This window comes from Wasmannia auropunctata, unplaced genomic scaffold (assembly GCF_000956235.1).
Source record: "Wasmannia auropunctata unplaced genomic scaffold, wasmannia.A_1.0 LD336076.1, whole genome shotgun sequence".
Taxonomy (NCBI): domain Eukaryota; kingdom Metazoa; phylum Arthropoda; class Insecta; order Hymenoptera; family Formicidae; genus Wasmannia; species Wasmannia auropunctata.
In genome coordinates, this window is record NW_012026814.1 from 6,533,161 (window position 1) to 6,542,232 (window position 9,072).

Here is a 9,072-nt window from a genome sequence, read left to right on the forward strand (position 1 = left end):
TTTGGCTCATTTGCCCTTGATTGTCCGTTGTTTTAATTTTTATTCAATTGTTTTCCGATCGATCGGTTCTCCAATCGGCTTTCCATCGCGAATAAAAATAGAAATGAAAGCGAAACTCTTTAAAGCGCTTCGTTACAAAGCGGCTATTAATGCATTGCATATATTTGCACTTAAACGTTACCCAAGCAGAACAACAAATCATTCTGACATCAGCATGCATCGGCTGCATTCTTATCGGGGTCCGATGGCGCGTCGGGTGCATTCTGCACGCGCCGTAATCGAAAATATACCGTACGTACCATTTTTTCAACAACGAAAAAACGTACCTATAAGCAGATGACGATATCGTCAAAATGACGTTAAAATTACTTATAACTAATCAAAAAGTGATTTTTAATAACCATTTTGACGTCATTTTGATGTCAAAATGACATCAAAATGACGTCAAAATGGTTATTAAAAATCACTTTTTGATTAGTTATAAGTAATTTTAACGTCATTTTGACGATATCGTCATCTGCTTATAGGTACGTTTTTTCGTTGTTGAAAAAATGGTACGTACGGTATATTTTCGATTACGGCGCGTGCAGAATGCACCCGACGCGCCATCGGACCCCGATAAGAATGCAGCCGGTTGACTTTCTCCGAAAGTGAAATCTCTACTCGACGAGAAAGTTTAATATTAACGTCGTAAATAATTTAACGTGCTTGAATGCCGCTCGCGCTTTACACTTCCTATACCGCGTAATTGTTTGACGACGTGGCTTACGTTTGAAGAGGATTCGTCTTTCCGCAGTTTATTAAAAAAAAAAGAAAAAAAACACTTAAAATTATAATATCTAGAAAAGAAAAAAGAATAAATGCTTCCAGTCCACTTTGGATAATCTGTATAATTCGATCGCATCGAGGATAAAATCCTATTTGTAATTTGATGCGCCATTTTTTTTATTCGTATGTGTATTTTAATATTAGTTTCATATATAATTGAATTTATGATTCGTCAAATATTTTTTATATTAAACGATGAGCTTATAAATTCTATCCAAACTTATGAATTCTAACATAAATCGTCTAAAATATGCTTGATATATTTATTCTAATATTTTTTAAATTATTTTAGGAAGTAAATTAGAATACAGTGAGATTGTACACGTAAAGCACTTAAGTATCAAGAGAATCCGCATCATCATAAATGTAAAACAAAAAATCTCTCCGTCTTTTCTCTATAGCATCTTTCAGATATCCGTGCAGCTGTTTGGGAATATATACAATTGTATTTGTTACTCGCGATAAAAAATTGCAAACTTCTCCACTACGAGTGTAATAAATGGATTTTGTTTACATGGCAAATATGAAAGTATGCGAAAGTCGCGCGTAAGCAAGAAAAGGGGTAGGACCGGTAAAAAAGTATCCCAGCGGTGGGTCATCGGATTCAAACGGCCAGGTGTACATTCATTTCTCTGCAGGTCGCATGTGCAACAGCATCCGAGTGTGTGAGGTCCATATTTGAGAGTTGAACACGTTAGATTCGCGCGTCCTGATATCCGCACGGTATAAATACAACGAAGAACAAGTGAGTATCAGATATATGGAATTATTAGAGCAATTTTTTTTAAATCACTAACTTGTATTGAATTCTTTTGAGCAGTGAGCAAAGGGTCGATCGTGTTCTCGACTATAGATGACGAGGCTGGGGAAAAATTGGACGAGATATTCGGACTGAAGCCCAGTTTCGTGAGGGTGCAACCTAGCCGTTGCTTGTTACCGCCGAAAATCATCTTCTACGCGCAGAAGATACGCGACATGACGGTGTACGAGGACGACGTCTGGATGATCTCGTTTCCTCGAACTGGTAAATGTTTCAGTAACGCAATTCTATAAGTAAACGTGATTCGTAATAATAATTTAAAAGAAAAGTATAATAATTTAAAAGAAAACTTTCACATCCGACACAAAATTGAAAAAAATTATTATAATTAATTCCGCGTAATTAAGGTAACTTTGACAAACTCTACTTTAACGTTATACTTAATCGTTAATTAACTCGTCAGATAATGTCTAAAATATTTTGCTAATACGGATAGATACTATTGTTTTTTAATTGTTTAACACTGGAAAGAAAGAAAAACATTGGATTAGGGACAACTAAATTTATAGATCAAAAATTTTGCCGCAAGCGATTCTGCCGATTGAATTAACCGCTGATTGAATTATAATCGGAGTTCGATTGGGATATCACGTGTGATCCACTTTCTCAAACGGATTATATTAATTTCTTGATATTGTACGATTGAATTTCAGGAAGTCACTGGGCACAGGAAATGACATGGTGCATCGGGCACGATTTTGATTACGAGGAAGCCCGCACGATCATACTAAAGCGCAGCCCTACGCTCGAGTAAGTAGATTCGCCAGTTGATTTCAGTAATATATAATATTTTGTAGAATTGAAAATTCGAAAAAGAAATTGCGCTATCCTTATCGTTCTCTAAATTTCTTTTTCTCGGTAAGAGGTTCAGTTATCATGGTCAACGGGAAGTATGACGATTGGTTCAAAGATCTGGGCGACTCCGTCGAAAATATAGCGAAGATGCCGCGGCCGCGGTACATCAAAACACACCTGCCGTGGGACTTATTGCCGAAGCAGCTTCACGAGAAAAAGCCAAAGGTGACGACGCGATGCGCCATGTAGAGATTCGCGACATTATTCCTTTTGTGTACAGTGTAATATAACGTGTCGATATTCCTTCTTTGTAGACAATTTATATCACGAGGAATCCAAAAGACGTCTGTGTCAGTTATTATTACTACTGCAGAGTATTTCACGGTATGAATGGAAGCTTCAACGATTTCGCAGAATTGATGCTGCGTGATAGTGGTACGTTTAAGCGATCATACATATAGATATACAATACGCGTCATTGATTCAAAATACATTCGTCACAATATTACTCACGGATGCAAGACATAATTACGCGAGAAATGTATATCATTAACTGAGAAAATTAATGTTGTAAATTATTTGCGAGTAACTGGGACGTTTGCATATTGTAAATAATGTTATTTGATGAACCCTGTTCAGCGTCGCGACGTCAAGTACAGCATTTTATATCCATTTTTTATCTTTTAATAGAATCACCAGGGATAGTCTTTAAAAAAATTTACGAGTAAATTTACGTCTTTTAAACTTTCGTTGCATAAATTTTTGGATGTATGTCTTTCCACTCTGCTTTCATAATGACGTAACTTATAAAATATAAAAGTTAACATTAAAATTAGAATTGAATTTAAAAAATATATAATGTTTGTATTTAGTGCCGTACTCCCCGTTTTGGGATCACGTTCTGCCCTTCTGGAAAACCAGAAATCAGGATAACAAGCTATTTCTGACGTACGAAGAAATGAAACAGGTAAAACACGTGTCTGTACTTTTTAATAAATCTATCAAATTTCTCTTGTTAAAACGCGGCACGTTATGCTTCGCAGGATCAGGTGGCGGCGATTAAGAAGACAGCGAAATTTTTAGGCAAAAACGTGACGGACGAGCAGATAGTCGAGCTATGCGAACATCTGAAATTCTCGAAAATGGCAGCGAACCCGTCGGTGAACGTACAACTGCTGCTTGATGAAAAAGAAGATTCAAAAAATGACCCAAATTTCAAGTTCATCAGGAAGGGCAAGGTCGGCGATTGGACGAATCACATGTCGGAGGATCTCGCTCGGCGATTCGACAAATGGACGGAGGAGCACTTACTTGGAACCGGCTTAAAGTTCGACACGGATATTATGCCCGACGAAGAATAGGGAGCTTCATTGCGTGAAACAGAAAATTTTTATCTTAGATTTACAATCGCATAATCAAATTGCATCACGATTGATTCATCTCCTGGGGATTTAAAAACGACGATATTAATTCAAAATATAATCTCGTGGGGATTTAAAAACGACGATATTAATCCAAAATAAAAACTATCGCGATCAAAGATTTTTGTTGATGATGTATGCAGACTCATGTAAAAGCATGTAAAATTAGACGATTTATAATTCGCATGAGATTTTAGAATTTTGCTATCTACTACTTTATATTCTGTACGTTATAAATTTTGATATATGTGCAGTATGTATAATAATTTAATTAATATTTTATATAGAATTGTTTTTGTTTTGTTTTGATTTTCACATTTTTTACATGATTGTTAATAAAATTCTATCCTGAATTTTAACGCAAAGTAAATGTAAAATGGACTCAATAGTGTTTATTCTCGCTTCAAGAATGCATATGTTACTTTTGTCTTTTTTCTAAACTTAATTTAAATAACGGTAATAGTAACAGATAAACGTAAATAATAAAATAATAAAACACGGTAAATAATAAAATAGATAATTAAAATTCCGTAGAAATTAATACTTATTAGAAGATAACATTGTTTTGTAAAATCTATAGAATAGTGAATATATTATAAAAATTCATGATGTGTTATTTATTCAATACATTCTGATAACATTGTTGCATATATTATTAAAAGCAATTAAGTGAAGGTTAAATAAATAAATTTCTATTCTCAATTTTGTAGTCTACAATCTGAATCCAAAATTCCTTATTTGTAAAATAAAAATTGCAGAAACTCTAGTGCATTTAACGTCACACTTATAATATTTTCTTTATTTCATAGATTGCTCTGATTATACTTTCTAATAAGCATTAAATAAGAAATAACAATATATATTAAAATTACACATGTACATAGTCAAATTCAAATAAAAAGGATAAATAATCATAAACACTGATGAAATATGCAAATGTACTTATATGTACACATATGTAAAATATATAAAAATTTAAAATGTTTGCGACAATAAGAATTAATTATGAGTGGCGGCTAATTGATAGATAAAAAAAGAGTACGTGAGAGATATATTAATTATTCAGATCTGAAAGCAGGTAATTATATATTAAAAATATGCCTTAAAATTTTATTAATTTTATGTTTTTTATTGTGCAATTAAACTAATTGGAAGGACCGTAATGTTTTATTTACGCAAGTGCAAGAGTATATATATTTTTTTAAACGGTTTCCTTGACGAAATCAGAGTTCATATTGCTTATTAATAAAGACAAACAAAAGGAAAGAGAGAAAAAGAAAGGGGGAGAAAGCGCGTGAAAAGATATATGTATCTTTTTCGTTCTCTAATTACTTACGTTTCTCGCACTCGCGCGCGCACACACATACACACACATACTCACTCTCTTTCTTTATCTTCCTCCTTCCAGAATATGCATTCGAGAACATTGTTCCCGTTGTTTTTAATCGCGCGACCCGCTCGTCGCGATGGCGATGGCAAATGTATATCGATGTCGATGCGAATGACAGGCTGTCGCGATCAGCAGCAAAGATGGCGCTGATCTGTGTTATGTCAGATTTTTAAAATTGATTTGAACTCTCCGTCGGGGGCCCTTTTTCCGTCGGACACGACGACGACGCCGGGGTACCGGATCGCCCGTTGCCCGTTCTCGCGCTGCGCCGCGATCGCGCCGCGACCCGCGTACGTCGGACGGCGATGCCCGCGGTGAGTCACGTGTAATATCGCGCGTAGCGTTTCGCACCTAACCTAGCCAGCCCGTTGAACCTTGAACCGTTTGTCGGAGTTCTCGATTTTCCCCATGGGACACCGCGAGTCGGCGACGAGGTGCGGGAAGGGTGCCGATTAGAGCCGCGTTAACCGCGAGAGGGGCGAGGAAACGGGCGGAAGACGGAGATTCGGCGGCGAGAAGAATCCGACAGTGACAGATCCGGATCCGATCTCTCGTGCGTTCTGGTGCGAGGTGCGCCCTAGTCCCGGACTCGCGTCCTCGTTTCATCCGGACGCTGAGCCCCCCGACCGACCGACCGATCGTCGCCAGCGACCCGGCGGACGCGCGATTCGATTGGATGCGGCTGAGATCAACACCTGGCTGAGCGATGCCGAAGATAAGGATCAAGCAGACGCCAAACAGTCTCTGGTTAAGGCAACGCGAGCTGGGTGTGAGGTTCCCGCTGGGCCACAGCGACGACTTCCACAGGACTCTCTACTCCTCCATCCAGCCCATCACCTCGTGGGACCACGGGGATAATCTGACCGCCGCGAGGCACGGCGGTGTGTTCAATTTGGAATACTCGCCAGATGGGTCAGTAGCGATTGCGAGCGTTCTTTCCCCCACGTCGGTCGAGGCCTCCGGAGCAGCTCGGTCTAACGCTTGAATTAATATTTTGCAGGTCCCTCTTGCTGGCGGCATGCGAGAAGAAGAGTATTTTAATGTTTGACCCGTTATGTAGGAAATTGATACACGCGATAGATAACGCTCACAATGACTGCGTCAATTGCGTAAGGTTAGTCTGCACAAGAGTCGTTTGTTAGTTGCGCGAGAAGAAAACGCCATGGCAAAGATGTGAAGTATTGGTTGTCAATTCAGGTTCCTGGATCAGCGTATGTTCGCGACTTGCTCGGACGACAGTACGGTCGCTCTGTGGGACGCCAGGAACTTGAAGCAGAGAATAAGAACTCTTCAGGGACACTCCAATTGGGTTAAAAACATAGAATACAGTCCGAGCGACAGCTTATTACTGACCAGTGGATTTGACGGTAGCATATATACTTGGGATATTAATAGGTAAAGTACTCACATATAACTTCATTTTTTTCCATCTATCTATGACGGTGATCATATAAATACTTATGTTTTGCAATGTGTCTTACAGTTTTACAGAAAATAGCTTTGTGTACAATCGTGTGTTTCATACAAATGGACTAATGCGAACAAGACTAACTCCGGACACTAGCAAAATGTTAATATGCACCACTTCAGGATATCTCATCATAATACACAATCTTAAACTAAGTACGCTAAGTCAGGATTTGGCAGGATTCAAGGTATCTATTGTTTCTCCAGCTGACGCCTCTGATGATTGTAAATGTGATGACCAAAAGTATTTTTTTTTTTTTACCTGTATTATTCTTGCAGCCAAATATGTACAGGCTAATGCAATTGTCTCAGACTACCATACCGGTCGCAGCGAGTTACACGCATCTCTTTGCTCACACTCGTACTCACAACAGAGTAGAGTTCCTTACCGATTTCCCAATAGGCGACGACGCTGAGGTGATATCGAGTTTACAAGTTCATCCGCAGGGATGGTGCGCCTTGTCCCGAAACGTCAGCAGCGGCGAAAAATCGGAGGTTTGTTCCCGCGTTGTTTAATCGCGCATATTGCATTATTCAACTTTGCTATCCGCCGATAAATCTCACCTCGGCGTTTTCCTCCCGCAGTGGACTTGTATTCACGACATACAAGAGCGCGAGGCGTCCAGCAGTGTGGAGCAGGTCAACGAGGGGGAGGAGGGCCGCCTAACGAGTCTGAACGTGGAAGAGTTCGACGACTTCCCTCAGTCGCAATCATCGCGCTCGGGAATGGCGTCTTCCTTCGTGATAGAGAATGGGAATCGTGCCCGGATAGTGCACGACGTCTCGGACGTGAGGTCGAACTCGTTTGACTCGCCTATTCGCGTGTCCGCCGCGGACGCCGCGCCGTCGTCGATCAGGTCGTCGAGAACGGGCTGGCAGGTAACGGCGCGCAGGAATCTGCGCTCGCAGTCGAGGAGCCCGCGACCGGATAGAAACGCGGTGAGGACGAATTTCGACATGGTCGAGGTCAATTCGAGCACGAGCGCCGCGCCGCCGCCGCCGATTCGAGAGTGAACGCGATTCACGACGACGACGACCGACCGGAGGATCAGCACGTGGACGACAACGACAATTCGGCGCACGATGCGTCGGCCGACGAGAGGGATCCGCGGGAGTACAGATCCCCCAGGTCGCACTCTCAGCTCAACGACCTGCGGCGGCGCAATATGATCGACAATTTCACCAGCGGCAACGTCGAGCTGCACGTGAGCACGACCGACGTGTGGGAGGCGCTCGTGGCGATCAGGGAGGCCAGACTACGCAGGGAGCGGGAGAGGCAGTTTTATCCCGGTGCCGAGAGGAGGGACTGGCTGCCGAGGGCGAACAACGGCGTGAGCGTGAATCTACCGCGATCGTCCCACACGGTCGTGATAATCGGCGACCGTACGCGGGTGCAGAATCTGCAGAACCGGCAAAATTTGCAGACCATGTACGCGATACCGAGGAATCACAAGATCCACCAGAACACGCCCAGGTTGACGCATTACATCGAGGAGCCCAACGTCGGTTCCGGTTACATCAAGGAGCTCTGCTTCTCGGCCGACGGTAGATTGATATGCTCGCCGTTCGGCTATGGGGTACGATTGCTGGCGTTCTCGAGTGGCTGCGCCGAGCTGTCCAATTGCGTCCCACCCGCCAACGAGTCCGTGCAGCTTCACGAATTGGCGACGCACATTGGCCATTCCGATATTGTTGTTAGCACGAAATTCTCACCCAAGCACTACCTGCTCGTGTCCGGCTGCCTCAGCGGCAAGATCGTCTGGCATCAGCCGGTGGTTTAGCTAAATTACTTTAGGCACCTTGTTATTTTTCATTAATCGGTCTCTTGGTAGGTAGATATATTTTGCTGCTTTGTACAAGATCACGCTGACCATGCAACGTGTGTGAGAATCTTTTTGTTAATATTATATAATTTATATGATTATATATATATAATTACATATAATTATATTTTTACTTGATATATATATAGATATATATATATATATATATGCCTTTTTAATGAATGTTATTTAATATATATTATATACCAATATAGTGATACATGTATAGGTATGTATACGGTTCCACATTTTCTACTATCTAACACTTACACTTTCTATCTTGAAAAATGATGAATTTGCGATATTTATTTTTACGTTTAGAATTTAAAAAAAAAAGGGAAAAGTTGCCACTAAGAGTTAGTTGCACATCTGTGTACATGTAATTCGTGACGGCGTGATTCACGTGTACAAACGATAGAACGTATGAATCAATGACATCTCGTCGCTATCTATTAAAATTACGGATGGTGATGACAATATGAACCGTGAGAATAGACCAAAAAGAAAACATTAATTACGTCTTTACGA

General features: G+C 40.8%; 3 protein-coding genes across 6 annotated transcripts in view; 2 read left to right on the forward strand and 1 right to left on the reverse strand.

The window, feature by feature from the left end:
- Positions 1 to 4,170, forward strand: part of LOC105449376 (estrogen sulfotransferase-like) — a 5,048-nt gene extending 878 nt beyond the window's left edge. Inside the window, exons 1-8 of one of the 3 annotated variants that reach the window (XM_011688571.1) lie at positions 934 to 1,390; positions 1,467 to 1,573; positions 1,649 to 1,852; positions 2,302 to 2,398; positions 2,512 to 2,668; positions 2,758 to 2,878; positions 3,316 to 3,410; positions 3,487 to 4,170. In XM_011688571.1, coding sequence (XP_011686873.1) covers position 1,573; positions 1,649 to 1,852; positions 2,302 to 2,398; positions 2,512 to 2,668; positions 2,758 to 2,878; positions 3,316 to 3,410; positions 3,487 to 3,804 — 993 coding nt within the window. In that variant the 5' untranslated portion in view covers positions 934 to 1,390; positions 1,467 to 1,572 and the 3' untranslated portion in view covers positions 3,805 to 4,170. Of the gene's footprint in view, positions 1 to 933; positions 1,574 to 1,648; positions 1,853 to 2,301; positions 2,399 to 2,511; positions 2,669 to 2,757; positions 2,879 to 3,315; positions 3,411 to 3,486 lie in introns of those variants that run through there. The other 2 variants (XM_011688570.1, XM_011688569.1) reach the window with 2 other exon arrangements.
- The window catches only part of LOC105449377 (protein fem-1 homolog C), an 11,814-nt gene extending 6,483 nt beyond the window's left edge, over positions 1 to 5,331 (reverse strand). Inside the window, exon 1 of one of the 2 annotated variants that reach the window (XM_011688573.1) lies at positions 5,246 to 5,331. The gene's annotated coding sequence lies outside the window, so the exon portion shown is untranslated. The remainder of the gene's footprint in view (positions 1 to 5,245) is intronic. The other variant, XM_011688576.1, reaches the window with a different exon arrangement.
- A 616-nt stretch (positions 5,332 to 5,947) lies between these two features.
- On the forward strand, positions 5,948 to 8,649 carry LOC105449375 (DDB1- and CUL4-associated factor 10). Its single transcript, XM_011688567.1, is given in 7 exon segments — positions 5,948 to 6,166; positions 6,255 to 6,368; positions 6,452 to 6,649; positions 6,738 to 6,909; positions 7,001 to 7,216; positions 7,307 to 7,705; positions 7,708 to 8,649. Coding segments are annotated over 7 exon segments (2,100 nt in total). The 5' UTR covers positions 5,948 to 5,960; the 3' UTR covers positions 8,503 to 8,649.
- Positions 8,650 to 9,072: the final 423 nt, after the last annotated feature.